This window comes from Myodes glareolus, chromosome 1 (genome assembly GCF_982192425.1).
Source record: "Myodes glareolus chromosome 1, mMyoGla1.1, whole genome shotgun sequence".
In the NCBI taxonomy this organism is placed as follows: domain Eukaryota; kingdom Metazoa; phylum Chordata; class Mammalia; order Rodentia; family Cricetidae; genus Myodes; species Myodes glareolus.
Window position 1 is genome coordinate 65,537,907 of NC_142026.1, and position 18,123 is coordinate 65,556,029.

Genomic DNA, 18,123 nt, shown 5'->3' on the forward strand with positions numbered 1-18,123 from the left:
TATTTCAGTGACTGTTGTGAAATGCCTACACTAGAGACCTTTCAGGGTCATAGTAAGTAGTGGAAGATGTCATTATTTACCAAACTTTTGGTTTGCTGACAAGTTGTCTTGGCCAATTCTGCTTACTCATTGTGAGTTTGCATACACTTGCTTGTGCTTGCAATATTGCCCTTCTTCACCATCACACATGTGAAGCTCACAACCATCTATAGCTCCAGTTTCAGGGGATCGTATGTCCTTCTCTGGACTCCACCATTATGCTTTTCCTTTCATTTATCAACATATTCTAAAATGATCTTATGAAAATTCCAAGCTGCTTACCAATTTACACCTCAGGTGATTTACTATATAGTCTTTATGCAAGGTAAACCTTTTTCTATAGGTGCATTTATGTAAAATTGTGAGTGTCTGTGTACACACATAAATGTTTTTAAAGAATCCAATGGGCACCAAAAAAATAGAATTAACATTTCCATTTAAGGAATACTCTCTATGACATTCCAGTCTTTTGTCCTCCACTTTTCTAGGCATTAAGCATGAAACTAACCCAGCCACAGCTTGTTAGCCTATAAGAATTTTTCCTTGCTCTCCTTGATTATTTCTAGCCTCATTCCATTCTCCTTCAGTCTAGATGATATCAGAGGAATATTGATTTCCCATTGATTCTGGAAGTATGAGTTTTCATAATCATGTCTCCTACAGACTTGAGAGCAGTAAGAGGAGGGGAAGGGGCCTGACTACTGTTATTCTAACAGATTTAGCTCTGTCTAGTGGAGAATGATGAAATGTTCTTCGGTGTTTTTCCCTGGTCTTTCTTTGAAACATTGGGCTAGGAAAGTGATGCATGGAGAAGTAGATCCAGGAAGAGGCTGATTACCTACTGGAAAAATTCTATAATGTCAAGGATATGGAGACCACATTAGGTAACTCTGTGTATACAGAGAGTTAAGTCATGGGGAGATTTGGTCAAAGAAAGACCTGAAATTGTAAAGGATGTAAAACATTAAGGATTAGTAGAGATTTTCAGTAAGATTCCACAAGCTTAATGTAGTAAAACATGACAATCTTACCACAAGCAATCTACAGATTCAATGCAATGCCCATCAAAATCCTAACAAAAGAAAAGTACTCAACTTCATATGGAAAAGCAAAAAAAACCCAGGACAGCCAAAACAACCCTATACAATAAAAGAACTCCTGGAGGCATCACAATCTCTGATTTCAAACTATACTACAGAGCTACAATACTGAAAATAGCCTGGTATTGGCATAAGAGCAGGCAGGAAGACTAATAAAACTGAATCAAAGACCCAGATATTAATCCAAACACCCGATTTTTGACAAAGAAGCAAAAAATATCAAATATAAAAATGAAAGCATATTTAACAAATGGTGCTGGCATAACTGGATATCAAAATGTAGAAGATTGAAAATAGACCCATGTCTATCACCATGTACAATCTCGAGTCCAAATGGATCAAAGACTTCAACATAAAATCAACCATACTGAACCTCATAGAATAGAAAGTGGCAAGTACATTGAACACATTGGCACAGCGAACCACTTTCTAAATATAACCCCAGTAGCACAGACACTGAACAAAGCAATTAATAAATGAGACCTCCTGAAACTGAAAAGTTTCTGTAAAGCAAAGGACACAGTCAACAAGACAAAACAACAGAAAAGGTTTTCAGTAACCCCACATCAGACAGAGGTCTGATCTCCAAAATATGGAAAGAACTCAAGAAATTTGTCATTAAAAGATCAAATAATCCATTAAAAAATGGAGTACAGAACTAAACAGAGAACTCTCAATAGAGGAATATAAAATGGCTGAAAAACACTTAAGGAAATGTTCAACACCCTTAGTCATCAGAGAAATACAAATCAAAACAACTCTGAGATTCTATCTTACTCCTGATCTTGGCCAAGATCAAAAACACTGATGACAACTTATGTTGAAGAAGTTGTGGGGTAAAAGGAACACGTCTGCACTGATGGTAGAAATGCAAGCTGGTACAGCTCCTTTGGATGTCAGTGTGGTGATTTCTCAGAAAATTAGGAAACAACCTTCCTCTAGACCCAGTAATACCACTTTTAGGTATATATCCTAAGGATGTTCAATCATGCCACAAGAACATGTGCTCAACTATGTTCATAGCAGCATTGTTTGTCATAGTCAAAACCTGGAAGTAACCTAAATGCCCCTCGACCAAAGAATGTATAAGGAAAATGTAGTACATTTACACAATTGAGAAAAAAAATAACGACATCTTGAATTTTGCAGGAAAATGGATGGAGCTAGAAAACATTATTTTGAGTGAGGTAATCCAGACACAGAAAGAAAATTATCACATATACTCACTTATAAGTGGTTGTTAAATATAAAGCAAAGAAGAAAACCAGCCGACAAATCACAATCCCAGAGAATTTTGACAACAATGAAGACACAAAGAGATTTATATAGATCTAATCTACATTGGAAGTAAAAAAAGACTATATCTCCTGAGTTAATTGGGAGCATGGGGACCTTGGGGGAGGGTTGAAGGGGAAAGGGGAAAACAGGGAGGGGAGCAGATAAAAATGTAGAGCTCAATAAAAATCAATAAAGAAAAAAAGATTCCACATGCTAAAGATCAACATTAAAGATTCTGAGAGACAGTTTGTTTAGAAGGGCTTATCAGTGGATCTCAGGGGTCTATAAATCAATAAACCATATAGGATTCTAGTGCTGGGCAGGCCTTCATCTTTTCCAAGAGAAAGGATCAAATGTTGCTATGTTAATCATGCTTAATTGTGATAAAAAAGCAACATAAAACTTACTGTCTTCATCATTTTTAAAAGTAGGTACAGTTTTGGGGGAATGGAGTGATGGCTTGGCTGTTAAGAACACAGGCTGTTCATTCAGAGGACCTGAGTTTGATTCCCAATACCCATACAAGACTCACAACAGTCCACAATTCCAGTTTCAGGAGATTCAATGCCTTTGTCTGGACTCTACAAGCACCAGGCATGGATGTAGTACACAGATGCACACAAATAAAAAACCCAATTAAAGCAAAATTTTAAAAGGAATATAGTTTTCCAGTGGCAGGCAGGTTTACATCACTGTGAAACAAATACTATCTGTGTCTGTCTGTTTGCCTATTCCTCTGACTCTGCCCTTCTTCTTCCTAGTGCCCTTAGTCTGGTTCTTCTACCTAACCTTATTCTATCTAGTTATTGACCAATCAGTTTCTTTATTATACCAATCACAATGGGATATAATTACACAGTGTAAAGGTATAGCCCACAAGTAAACAGTTCTCTTAAGTGTTGAGCTGTCTCTCTAGCCACTTGGATTTGGTTTGTATTGTTGTTGTTTGATTTTTTTCAGATGCGTCTTTTCTTGCTTTCCATCCACCACAAATACATTTAAAGAGTATCAACAAAAGATCATGCTGAACTTCTCTAAAATTTCTTGGGTGTTTACTCCAGGCCATGAGTCATGCCACACATTTTAATTGTATCATCATATTGAACACTCACAGATCAATGAGGAGATTTGTGAATGAGGTAGTAGCTTGGGTAAACTAGACACATGTATGAAAACAAAGCACTCATGCAAACCACTAAGGAGTGAACCCGGAGCTTTGTTCCAATATTGAGAGATTTATTGCCTTACATCTCTTGTAACTATTTCCAATATGGTCACTTTCTACATCTAGGAGCACCCATAGATTATACCTTCTACCTGAGCAGCAACTTGTCCAGTAACGTCTGTTCCATTGTCTTTGGAAAATATTGCAACTATGAGGACAAATGTTTCCAGAGACTTGTGAAGATGATCAATGAGAGCTTTGTGGAGACGAGCAAGTCCTGGGCACAGATATTTACTAGTCACTAGTCAACTCCCTGCCCATGGTTCATTCTCAAGAAAGCACTTTCCTCTATGCCTCCTAATGCTCCTCCCTTTATTCCTAGGAGGCACTTATCAATTTGCTCAAGTGTTCAGGAAACAATGGGTTACACCCAAATCTCAAGCTCAACTGTAGACTACTTAGTGAAATAGGATGTCTCTGGGTAGCTTAGGTTGGCTTTGGACCACTGATTTTTCTACTCAGCTTCCCTGTGATAAGATTAAGCTTGATCTTTGCTCTGTCCTACCTCCAGTCAACTGAGTCCAACTCTCTGACTTTAGAACTAAGCCCATCTGGTCCCTGATGCCCTAACTCTCACCTGCCTGCTTCCCTAGATTCAGATACATGACTACTCATGGCCAATATGGATAATCTGGCTAATCTATTAATTTCTCAGAAACTTAGTGAGACCTGCCAAGCCCTCTCTGACCTTATGTCATCCTTATGTTCATGACATTGAAGACAAGAATTTGAAATAATGAAGGTGTTATTTGTTTATTGATAAGCAGAAATGAAACTGGTCTAAGTCTATGTTTAAATCCAAACATAGACAATCATGTGCAGGTACCAAATGTTCACCTTACACACTATTGATCCGTGTGTCTGCAAATGTACACCGTAATGGACACAAAAATATCTACTTTGTTACAAACAGTCATCTACTTGAACATACATTCACACAAGCGTAAATATGGATTTAAGCACCATAATGAACACACATATGGTAGCTACAATGGGAACATCCTAAAGCATGCATGTATTAAGATGTTTACCTATGGAGACTGATGGGCATGTACACAAACACCTGACAATGGTCTTACAATGCTGGACTCTCTATGTTACAATGAAAACCAGAGATTGTAGAAGGCAGATTGAGTTTAGAGTAACATCAATCCATCTCCTTTTCCTTATAGATTAAAAGCTTTAATAACCCTTGGATAAAACGTCTAATATTTGTTTGTTTTATGTGTTGACTTATACTTATCTTATCCAGGGTTTTATCTTCCTATCCCATAATCTACACTGAGAAAGCATCAAGTTCTAAATGCCCAATAGGATCTGAAGAAGATAGATGGATACCTATAGGAATAAATGATCTAAAAGAAATTAAGCAAGCTGTCATAATTTACGACTTGCATTTCACATTTGAAGATATGGGCTTCTAGCATTAGAGCAACACCACATAACTGGCTTGTAATTTTGGGTTTGATAGACATGGGTTCTGACATGAGTATCATTATTCTAGAATCTTGGCATCCAAATTGGCTTCTTCAAGATGCAGATGTTCAGTTATTAGGAATTGGAACCCTATCTCAAGTGAAACAAATCATAAGATGGGTTGAATGCATAGGGCCATAAGGAAAGAAAGGAAGGCTTAGGCCATATGTGGCTAATATTGCAGTGAATTTATGGAGGCATGGCCTGCTGCAGCAATGGAATACCCAGATTAACATTCCTACAGTCTTAGAAACATAATTCTGGGAAGGACATTATAAGCTACTTTACAGAAGGGTCATCAGCCATTTAGGCTGTACAAGAATACAAAGCAACTAGGAAACCTTTAGAGGTACCAACAGTCCTACCATTAAAATGATTAACTGTCTCCTCTTGGATGCGCTCCTCTATGCCACACTTGCCCACACCAAAGTCCCTCAGTGTGGCAATGGAGAAGCGCCTCAGCTGCTTGGCGCGCTCCCCGCTGCTGAAGACTACACCTGGGAAGAAGAGTGATGGGCGGGGAGAGGTCAAAGAAGAGGGATGTGGCTGACTACTAACCACTCTTATGCTGTTCGTCAAGAGCGAGTTAGAGGACATTATAAAGCGGGAGATAGAAGGAAGACCAATGCCAGAGACAGAGGGACAGGAAAAAGACAAGAGAAGAGCGATTGGGGAGATTAGGGGTGGATATAGCTGTGAAAGATTTATAATTGAGCAAGGGACTAAAGGGAAATAGGGGGAGAGGACAAAGGGAGTCTCAGAAGAGTCTGGATTGCTAAGGTGATATTGGGCTTGGGAACAGATTTCTGTGATACCCTGACAGTGGAAGGAGAAAGCAGCAGAAAGGAAGAGAGACAGCATCCGGGCAATCACAAAAACTAAGAATGGGGTAGGGTGGGGGAAAACTCCGGAGCCTCTTAGAGGCACAGGATTCGGATAGAAAATCCCAAGATGCAAGAGGAGATATGGGTGATGTGTTTGTGGTGGGAGAGGGGGTTCAGGAGACACAGGCAGAGAAAGATGGGAAGATTAGGAAGCAATGTGTCCAATAACCCACACAGCAGGAGGCAGCGATGCAGATGGAAGAGTCAGGGAGCAGACAGGGAAACTGATGTGTTGCTCAAGTGAACCTCAAAGGACCCATTTCCCTGTCCCCAAGACCCTGCCTAAATATTCTTCTTCACAATTCTCACATGGTTAAGGTATGATCCAGTTAACATGAACCTCCTCCAACAATGCCTATGACTCACATGTACCGAAAATGATTGACAACGTCATACACTGCTTCATAGCCTCTGTCCAGTTCTACACTTTTGCACTATCACCCCTAAACACATGCCTCTTCTTCTCAGCCAAAGTCCAAGAGGAGATTGACAGGGTGACTGGCAAAAACAGGCAGCCCAAATTTGAGGACCGCTTGAAGATGCCCTACACAGAGGCTGTCATCCATGAGATCCAGAGATTTGGAGACATGATTCCCATGAGCCTGGCTTGTAAGGTGTCACCAAGGACACCAAGTTCCATGACTTTCTCATCCCCAAGGTGCTGACTCACCCCACTTATAGTAATCTCCAGCCTTCTTCATGGCTCAACAGTTCCCCCCTCATTTGAAACCCACCCAGCCCCCTCTCACTTTCTCAGTTACAGACTCTCTCTGCCACCACATCCCTCCAGCCTCCTATATAGAATCTCCTATATCTTGGGTTTCCCATCAGACTTTCTGACCCAGGAGTTTCAACTCCATGTCTTTAATCAAGTCTCAAGACATAAACTCAATTTACCTTGAACTCCTGTCAGAGACAGGAGTGACATGTCTGCCATGTATCCTGTTTAGGGGTACATAAATTCAATACCCTTCAGTTCTTGACCTGAAAGACATGAAGTGTATATCCTTCAACCTCCCACCATAGACCACAGACCCCATGCCACCCATTCATCCTGCCTCCTATAGCATAAACCCCACACCTCCTCTCTCTAAGATGATGACCTCACATTACTCAAAGCCCCCACCTCAAACCTCCTCAACTCACATATAGTATCTTTATATCACCTGTCTCACCCCAATGGTGAGACATGACATTCATTCAAATATACCGTATTCAACCTTCCCCCTCAACATGGCACTGAAGTGTTTCCTATGCTGGGCTCTGTACTGAGGGACCCCAAGTTCTTCTCCAAACCCAAAGACTTCAACCCAAATCACTTCCTGGATGACAAGGGGCAGTTTAAGAAGAGTGATGCATTTGTACCCTTTTCCATAGGTAAGAGGGCACTGTCTAGTGCCAGACCACTGCTCACACCAACAGAGATAACTCCTCTGTATCTCTCCATCTTGGAAGATTCTTTTGGATCAAACCCTCAGCCAGTCAGCAGCAACTCCCATACTTCCCAACCACTAAACCCTGAAGAAGTGATGGTTAAACTGTCGAGATAGATTAGAGCAATGAAATATCAAACTAAGTCAAGGGTCTCTCTTAAGTCACACAACCAGTTCTTAGGAAGATTTGGCAGCTGCAGGTGGTGGCACTAGCCTTTAATCCCAGTACTCCGGAGGCAGAAACTGGAGGATCTTATCTTAGTGAATTCAAGGGCAGCCTGGTCTACAGAGTGAGTTGTAGGACAGCCAGAGTTGTTACACAGAGAAACCCTGTGTCAAAACACCGGACTGAGCCCCCCAAGGTCCAAAGGAGGAGCAGAAGGAGGAAGAACATGAAAAAGGAAATCAGAACTGCGAGGGATGCTATCACCCACTGATACAAAGGAACGGATCTAATGAGAGTTTACCAAGGCCTGTTGGACTGGCACTGAACGAGGACGTGATCTAACCAGATTCTCGGAATTTGGCTGGATTCTCTGAATGTGGCTGGCCCGGAGTCTTTCTGAAAAGCCATTGACTATGATACTGGGACTTGTTTCCTCTGCATATACTGGATTTTGGGGATCCAGTCTGTTTGGATACTCACCTTCCTGGACCTGGAGGGAGGGGGGAGGAACTTGAACTTCCCACAGGGCAGGAAACCCTGACTGCCCTAAGGGACGAAGAGGGAGGAGGAGAGGGAGTGGGGGGAGTGGGAGGGTGTTGGGAAGAGGGGCGGAAATGGAAACTTTTATAATTTAATAAAATTTACTTTCAAAAAAAATAAATAAAGAAGAAAAAGAAAGGAAGGAAAGAAAGAAGTAAGGGAAGAAGGCAGGAAGGTAGAGAGGAAGGGAGGGAGGGAGGAAGGAAGGAAAAAAGAAGGGAGAAAGGACAGAAGGATGTTGCTACGTGGCATCCATACTGGAGAGCACCTCTCTAGAGAAGGGAATCCACATTTCTCATTGTTACAGCCTGGTGAGGATCAACTCACCACAGTACAAAGGAAACTGAGGCTCAGAGATTAGAGCTTTCTTTAAAGGTCTCAGCCCTTCCTTCCACAAAGAATACAGCCAGGGATTTGCTATGAGGATGGTGTAAAGAACTGGCTTCACCCTCCCTGTCTCTTCTGTTTAGGAAAACGGTACTGCTTCGGAGAAGGACTGGCTAGAATAGAGCTCTTTCTCTTCCTCACAAACATCCTGCAAAATTTCCGCTTCAGATCCCCACAGGAACCCCAGGATATAGATGTGTCCCCTAGATTTGTGGACTTTGCCACGATCCCACCAAACCACACCATGAGTTTCTTGTCCCTTTGAGCCAGTGTTGGATGAGGGTAAAGGGAAGGATGAAGATCTGGCTAGTGGGGGGTTGGGATTTAAAGGGAATCAGAGGGACATGAGAGAGGGAGGACAAGACTTTCTGAAGATAGATTATTATTTCAAAGGTGGAGTGGGAGAAAGAGGAAATTTAAACGATGTTGTAAACAGTAATAAAAATAATACCAATAATAATAGTAGATATTACATACATAAGTACTTTTTGACAAGTTTATTCTAAAGGGTTTTGTGATCTCAACACTCACAAATGCATGGCAAGAGAATCCATGTCCATTTTCTACTGCGTCCTGTTCTTGACCTTATCATGTTTCCTTAGTCTAAGTTTACTGAAGTCTCACCGATTTCAAGAGCTCAGTAATACTTGAATGAATATCTGTGTGCATTGGCCTTGGGCAGATTTTGAAATATCACCACACATCAGATAAAGCAACAAGAGCTCTGTCTATTGCCACATCATCCTGCCCCAAGGTATTCCAAAGCTTCGTGTGGGCCACCAACCTGGCTTCACCATTAACTCACCCACACTTTGATCTGCTTTTTAAAAACTAATTACCAAGGCATCATTACCCAAGCCTTGTTGGTTAAACTTATTGAGTTTGATTCAGAATCCTTCTGGAGAACTGAATCAGGTCTCTTAATGAGGTCCATGGTGGAGAAAAACATTTACAGAGGTGGCCAGGAAATCTTAGGGAGAGCACACCGACATGAATGTGTGCTGATTCATGAATGTGTGTGTAAGTGGCCATTGCAGGATTTCCTTGGGATGTACATGACCACACCTTCTGCCATGAGTTAGTTTCCAAAGTTTTGCTTACCAATCTGGGATCAGAGTCAGTAAAGAGTTTTTAAAAGCACATGCTCCAGTGTCACTACTATAAATCTGATGAGCAATGCACATTTGCGATGTCAGTGAATAGATCAGCTGGGTCTCTTTTCTTATTTTTAAGATGAGAGTATCAGATAGACCCAAGAGGGAGTGGGGTAATCGGGACATCAAGATTCCATCTTTGGGAACAGCATTGCAAGCCCTCCCTGGTGGCAAACTCCAATCCTACATGCTGCAGATGGTCCCTGGGGGACTGGCGGAGAGAGACAGAGAGTGGGGAAGATGGTTCAGTTTAAAAAGTGTTTGCCAAAAAGTCACAAGGACCTGAGTTTGGATCCTTAACACCCATCAAATACCAGGCCTGGTGACACATGCTTGTCACCCTAACACTGGGAGGGGGTGGAAGGCAGCCCAGTCCAATCAGATCATGAATTCATAGTAAAATTAGAGGTCCTGTCTCAAAAAACAAAGTAAAGAGAGACTGGAGAAGACAAGCACTGTTGTCCTCTGAGCTCTACAAACATGCACACACACACACACACACACACACACACACACACACACGCGCCTGAATGCACATATAGAAATGTACACACACACACACACACACACACACACACAATGGAGAGAGGGGTTAGTTGAATTTTAGCAATGAGAAACACCTTCAGGTGAAAAGACAGTGGCTAGCAAGCCTTTGTCTGAAAGGGAGAGAGGAAAAATCTAATAAACCCTGTAAGTTGGAAAAAATGTTAGAATTCATGAAGTCATGACCCAGTATACAGAGACCAGGTGTACTGTGTCCAACAATGCTCTGCTCAATAGCAGAGAGTGCACGTCTTGCTGAAGTATGCCTGGAACATTCCTTGTGATAAGACATTTGTAAGGTTACAGAATTTTTAATCAGTGTAAATATTAGGTTAACCAGAGTAACTCTGATGAACAAGGTGAAATGTAGCCAGAAATCAGTAGCAGAGTTAAACCACAAAAGCCACAAGGAGAGGGAAATTAAGGAATATGCTTTTTAATTTTTTCTTTCACTGAAAATTAGAAATTACACATATCATGGGCTGGAGACATCTTAGTGGCTGTAAGCAGAGGATGATCTTGCAGAGGTCTTGAATTGGGTTCCCAGTACCCACTTCCAGCAGCTCAAAGCCACCTCTATCTATAGCTCCAAGGGATCCAACATCCTCTTCTAGATAACATGGGCACTGGAGATTTACACACATTCACACACAGAGACACACACAAATTCACATGATTTAAAAATAAGCCTCTTAAAAATATATGCATTAATGGAGTACAATTGATATTTTGATATATGTATCAATTATGCAATGGCTAAGTCACACTAAAAAAACAGTGCAGATTTACAGAACAGTGGTTCAAAGAAATATCATATGGTAAACCACAAAACACTTAAATAACGGAACAAAAATAAGTATGGACAAACTTACAGAATGAGCCATAGCAGAAAGCATCGTAAATTCATAGAATGGCTTTTAAAGAAAGCTCAGATTCATAAATGTTCTTTAAAATTTTCCCATGGGTCAGAAAGATTAATCTCAATGAGATTTTTTCTATTTTTAATTTTAGAAATAATTTCCTTTATTTTTGAGATTATAATATTCTAACCCTCCCTTTCCTCCAAACCCTCATAGCCACAAAACCAAAGAAGAAGCCATAATACAAAACTCTAAAGAGGAGATGAAACACTTAACAAGGTAGGGGAAAGGATAAACAAGGCGGTGATTCGTAAACAAAAAAAAATATCCCCTCTTACCTGGGTACCCAGCAGGGGGATGAAAGGAGCTCAAAGTACCCTAGAGACTGAAGGCACCCAGCTGAGCACAGACTGATGGCCATAACTTCTGGAGGGAACATAGTGAAGATATAATAGAAGGACCACCACAGCATGGGCCTGAGAACGAGGAAGAAGAAACCACCCATGTGCAAGGCTGTTTTTCTAGGTATTTCAACGTTTTATGTAGTGACAATTACCTGTTCACATATCTTATCAGTTCCCTGGCTTATCACATCAGTAGTTACAGAGAAAATGCTGAAGGAGGGAGGCCTTGGGTTCATTATAGCAGTTTTGATACTCGCTAGGTGTGATGTCTTGCTGCCCTCACTGTTTTCAGGCAATTATTTCAATACTGGGTAAAGAAAGAGTGATTCTGTAAAGCTTGGGTTCTGGCTGCATGCCATAACTTTCTTTTCTCTCTAACTTTTGAGCTGTGCCATTTCCTCATGTCACATGTGCGCGCACACGCACACACACACACACACACACACACACACACACACATCAAATGAGAAAAATCCATCAAGAACAAGAATAAGAGGTATTGCGAAGAAGGGGGAGGAAGGATCAGAGGAACCAGAGGGGTCAGGGACTAGCAGAGAACATGGCCCACAGAAACAATTGACAAGGACTCACGGGGGCTCACAGACATCAGGGAAGCATATAGGTCTCTCATCTAGGTTCCCTGAATACACATTATGATTGAGTAGCTTGGTGTTCTTGTGGAACTCTGAATGTGGGAATGGGGGCAGTTGCTGACTCTTTTGCCTACATAGTAGGGACTCTTCTCTTACTGGGTTACCTCATCCAGCCTTGACATGATGATATATGTCTGGTCTTAAAATAGCATATCATGCTGAATTTGGTTAATGTCCCTGGGAGGCCTGGGACAGGGCATAGATCTGAGAAAAAGGGGAGAAAGAAGGAAGTTTGGAGAGGAGGGAATGATAACTTCAGTTAGGGTAGAATATATGAAAAAATAAAAATGATTAGATTAAAAGGCTTGATGTAACCAACATACAAATTTTGCTAACTTCCTTAAGGGTATGAGCAGTAATTCATGGAGAATATGTCAGTCAGAAACCTTGGATAGTTGGGATATTAGTGGCTACTGTTACTATTTTTGAAGCCCTACGGGTCCTTCTGATGGCTCTGATCCTGAGTTACAGTGTCCAGTTCAGGTAAAAATCCTACTGAAACATTGCTCTAGTCTCCCACCCCTCCTGGGGCTCCACGTGAGCTGTAGAGGTTCTCTGTTCCCTAGCGTCCATCCTGGACCCTCTTCCAGGCTCTTAGGAGGAAAGAGACAAAGTGGGAAAAAGCCAAACAGGCCAACAACTTGATCCTTTGGTGAGTCTTGGGATCTATTCCAGAGTCTTGAAATTTAGCAGTTAAATAGTTTTGATTTCTCTGGAAGTGTCCTGCCGCCTTGCTTATTCAAATTTATTGTGTGTCTGTGTTGCAATCCACACATTTACTAGTTTACATTTGTCTTCTGGTTCCATTTGGGAATTTTTTTACAGAACAACTACTCTAAAAACTCAGTTCCCTAAACAGACATAACAGTAGCAGCATCAAGACTTCCATCAATGTTACAAGGAGCAGATCCCTTGTTTGTCCCGGCCGCCTGGCTAGCTTACACAGAAAATAACAACACAGAAACTGTATTAATTAAAACACTGCTTGGTCATTAGCTTTAACTTCTTTTTTTTAAATTTATTTATTTGTTTATAAAAATTTCCACTTCCTCCCCTCCTCCCCATACCCTCCCATTCTACCCACTCCCTCTCCTTCTCCCCCCTCACTCCCTCTCCTCCTCCCGCTCCAGTCCTAAGAGCAGTCAGGGTTTCCTGCCCTGTGGGAAGTTCAAGTTCCTCCCCTCTCCCTCCAGGTCTAGGAAGATGAGCATCCAAACAGACTAGGATCCCAAAAACCCCAGTACATGCAGACAAATCAAGACCCGGTGACATTGACAATGGCTTCTCAGACAGCCCCCATGTCAGCCACTTTCAGAAGTTCCGGTTTAATCACATGCTCGTTCAGTCCCAGTCCAGCTGTCCTTGGTGAGCTCTCATTAGATCAGTCCCCTTGTATCAGAGGGTGAACGCACGCCTCGCAATCCTGATTTCCTTTTTCATGTTCTCCCTCCTTCTGCTCCCCATTTGGACCTTGGGAGCTCAGTCCAGTGCTCCAATGTGGGTCTCCGTCTCTATCTCCATCTATCGTCAGATGAAGGTTCCCTCTAGTCCTGCCTTTCTTTCTCAGGTTCTTCCTCCATCTGCTTCTCATTTGGACCTAGGGAGTTAAGTTCAGTGTTCCAATATGTTTCTCTGACTCTATCTCCATCCATTGCCAGATGAAGGTTCTATAGTTATATGTAAAATATTCATCAGTATGGTTATGGGCCAAGGCCAGTTCAGGCACCCTCTTCTCTGCTGCCCAGGGAACAATCTGGGGACTGATCCTTGGGCCTGGGAACCTCTCTAGAATCAAGTCTCTTGCAAAACCTAAAATGGCTCCCTTAGTTGAGATATATACTTCCCTGCTCCCAAATCAATCCTTCTTCCTCCCCCCATCCCATTCCCCCAAGCTATCCCCAATCCTCCCCCTCTCCCTTCTCTCTAACCATCTCCCCTTACTTCCATCCCCCACTCCCCATGCACTCAAGTTTGCCTGGCAATCTTGTCTACTTCCAGTATCCAGGAGGATAGCTATATGTTTTTCTTCAGGTTCACCTTCTTATTTAGCTTCTATAGGATCACAAATTATAGGCTCAAAGACCTTTAACTATCGCTAAAATTCACTTATGAGTGAGTACATACCATATTCCTCTTTTTAGGTCTGGACTACCTCACTCAGTAAAGCGTTTTCTATTTCGATCCATTTGCATGCGAAATTCAAGATGTCATTGTTTTTTTACCGCTGAGTAAAACTCTAACGTTTATATATTCCACGCCTTTTTTAACCATTCTTCTATTGAGGGGCACCTAGGTTGTTTCCAGGTTCTGGATGTTACAAATAGTGCTGCTATAAACATAGTTGAGCAAATGCTTTTGTAGTATGATTGGGCATCTCTTGGGTATATTCCAAAGAGTGGAATTTCTGGGTCCTGAGGAAGGTTGACGCCCAGTTTCCTGAGAAACTGCCACATTGATTTCCACAGTGGCTGCACAAGTTTGCCTTCCCACCAACAATGGATGAGTGTTTCCCTCACTCCACATCCTCTCCAGCATAGGCTATCATTGGTGTTTTTGAGTTTAGCTATTCTGACAGGGTAAGATGGTATCTCAAAGTTGTTTTGATTTGCATTGCCCTGATCGCTAAGGAGGTTGAGCATGACCTTAAGTGCCTTTTGGCCATTCGAAGTTTATCTGTTGTGAATTGTCTGTTCAGTTCAGTACCCCATTTTTTAATTGGGTGAATTAGAGTTATAGTGTCTAGTTTCTTGAGTTCTATGTATATTTTGGAGATCAGACCTTTGTCTGCTGAGGGGTTGGTGAAGATCTTCTCCCAGTCAGAAGGCAGCCTTTTTGTGTTACTGACAGTGTCCTTTGCTTTACAGAAGCTTCTCAATTTCAGGAGGTCCCACTTATTTATTGTTGCTCTTATTGTCTGTGCTACTAGGATTCTACCTAGGAAGTGGTCTCCAGTGCCCATGTCTTGTAGACTACTTCCCACTTTCTCTTCAATCAGGTTCAATGTGGTCAGATTAATATTGAGGTCTTTTATCCATTTGGACTTGATTTTTGTGCATGGTGATAGATATGGATCTACTTTCATTCTTCTACAGGTTGACATCCAGTTATGCCAGCACCATTTGTTAAAGATGCTGTCTTTCTTCTATTGTATACCTTTAGCTCCCTTGTCAAAAATCAGGTGTTCACAGGTTTGTGGGTTAATATCCGGGTCTTCTATTCGATTCCATAAGTCAACTTCTCTGTTGTTATGCCAATACCAAGCTGTTTTCAAAACTGTAGCTCTGTAATAGAGTTTGAAGTCAGGGATGGTAATGCCTCCAGAAGTTCCTTTATTGTATAAGATTGTTTTGGCTATCCTGCGTTTTTTGTTCTTCCATATAAAGTTGATTGTTGTTCTCTCCAGGTCTGTGAAGAAGTTTGATGGGATTTTGATGGGAATTGCATTGAATCTATAGATTGCTTTTGGTAGAATTACCATTTTTACTATGTTGATTCTCCCAATCCCAGAGCAGGGGAGGTCTTTCCGTTTTCTGATGTCCTCCTCAATTTCTTTTTTTAAAGACTTAAAGTTCTTGTCAAATAGGTCTTTCACTTCCTTGGTTAGAGTTATCCCAAGGTATTTTATGCTATTTGTGGCTATCGTGAAAGGTGATGTTTCTCTGATTTCCCTCCCCGTTTCTTTATCCTTTGTGTATAGGAGGGCCACTGATTTTTTGGAGTTGATCTTGTATCCTGCCACATTACTAAAGGTGTTTATCCGCTGTAGGAGTTCTTTGGTAGAATTTTTGGGGTCACTTATGCACACTATCATATCTTCTGCAAACAACGAAACTTTAACTTCATCCTTTCCAATTCGAATCCACTTGATGCCCTTATGTTGTCTTGTTGCTATTGCTAGAAATTCAGACACTATATTGAAGAGGTATGGAGAGAGTGGACAGCCTTGTCGTGTTCCTTATTTTATTGGAATGGCTTTGAGTTTCTCTCCATTCAATTTGATGTTAGCTGTCGGCTTGCTATATATTGCTTTTATTATATTTAGGTATGATCCTCGTATACCCAATCTCTCCAACACCTTTATCATAAAGGGGTGTTGAATTTTGTCAAATGCTTTTTCAGCATCCAATGAAATGATCATATGTTTTTTTTTTCCTTCAGTTTATTTATATGATGGATTATATTGATAGATTTGCATATGTTGAACCAACCCTGTATCTCTGGGATGAAGTCCACTTGACTATAATGGATAATTTTTCTAATGTGTTCTTGGATTCTGTTTGCCAGGATTTTATTGAGAATTATCGCATCAATGTTCATGAGTGAGATTGGCCTTTAATTCTCTTTCTTAGTTATGTCTTTGTGTGATTTTGGTATCAAGGTAACTGTAGCTTCATAAAAGGAGTTTGGCAATGACTCTTCTGTTTCTTTATTGTGAAATACATTAAGGAGTGTAGGTATTAGCTCTTCCTGGAAGTTCTGGTAGAATTCTGCATTGAAACCATCTGGTCCTGGGCTTTTTTTGGTAGGGAGATTTTTGATAACAGCTTCTAATTCTTCATGACTGACAGGTCTATTTAGATTGTTCACCTGGTCTTGGTTCAACTTTGGTATATGGTACTTATCTAAAAAAATGTCCATTTCTTTTACATTTTCCAATTTTGTGGCATACAGGCTTTTGTAGTAAGATCAAATGATTCTCTGAATTTCCTCTGTGTCTGTGGTTATGTCCCCCTTTTCATTTCTGATTGCATGCTCTCTGTCTGCCATTTGATTAGTTTGGAGAGGGGTTTGTCAATCTTTTTGATTTTCTCCAAGAACCAGCTTTTTGTTTCATTGATTCTTTGGACTGTTTTCTGTGTTTCTATTTTGTTGATTTCGGCCCTTAGTTTGATTACTTCCAGGCTTCTACTCCTACTGAGTGAATCAGCTTCTTCTTTTTCTAGAGCTTTCAAGTGTGCTGTTAAGTCTCCAATGTGTGCTTTCTCCATTTTCTTTAATTGGGCACTTAGTGCTATAAACTTTCCTCTTAGCACTGCTTTCATTGTGACCCATAGGTTTGATTATGTTGTGTCTTGATTTTCGTTAAATTCAAGGAAGACTTTAATTTCTTTCTTCATTTCTTCCTTGACTCAGGGGTGATTTAGTAGTTGACTGTTCAGCTTCCATGAGTTTGTTGACTTCCTGGGGGTAGCATTGTTGTTGAATTCTAACTTTAATCCATGGTGGTCTGACAAAACACAGGTGGTTACTAATATTTTTTTGTATCTGTGGAAGTTTGCTTTGTTACCGAGTATGTGGTCAATTTTCAAGAACGTTCCATGAGCTGCAGAGAAGAAGGTATATTCTTCCCTATTTGAGTGGAATGTTGTATAGATATCTGTTAAGTCCATTTGATTCATTACCTCTATTAATTCTCTTATTTCTCTGTTGGGTTTTTGTCTGATTGACCTTTCCATTGGCGAGAGAGGTGTGTTGAAGTCTCCTACTATTAGTGTGTGTGGTTTGATGACTGCCTTGAGTTCTAAAAGTTTTTTTTTTTTACATAAGTGGGTGCTTTTATATTAGGGGCATAGATATTCAGGATTGAGACTTCCTCCTGATGAATTGTTCCTGTTATGAGTATAAAATGTCCATCTCCATCTCTTCTGATTGATTTTAGTTTGAAGTCAATTTTGTTGAAAATTAGAATGGCCACACCTGCTTGTTTCTTAGGTCCATTTGCTTGAAAAACCTTTTCCCAACCCTTTTCTCTGAGTAGATGTCTGTCTTTGTGGTTGAGGTGTGTTTCTTGTAAACAGCAGAATGTTGGAACCTGTTTTTGTATCCAATCTCTTAGTCTATGCCTTTTTATAGGTGAGTTGATTCCATTGATATTAAGTGATATTAATGACCAGTGGTTGTTGACTCCAGTTATTATTTTTTTTTGTTTTATTTTTTTTGTGTGTAGTAGAGTTTGTGTGTTTTCCTTCTTTGAGTTGTGG

General features: G+C 40.8%; 1 protein-coding gene across 1 annotated transcript in view; it reads left to right on the plus strand.

The window, feature by feature from the left end:
- The window catches only part of LOC125397387 (cytochrome P450 2A3-like), a 153,273-nt gene extending 144,444 nt beyond the window's left edge, over positions 1 to 8,829 (plus strand). The window contains exon 9 of the mRNA XM_087908654.1: positions 8,612 to 8,829. Within this exon, the coding sequence (XP_087764780.1) occupies positions 8,612 to 8,793 (182 nt within the window). The 3' untranslated portion in view covers positions 8,794 to 8,829. The remainder of the gene's footprint in view (positions 1 to 8,611) is intronic.
- Positions 8,830 to 18,123: the final 9,294 nt, after the last annotated feature.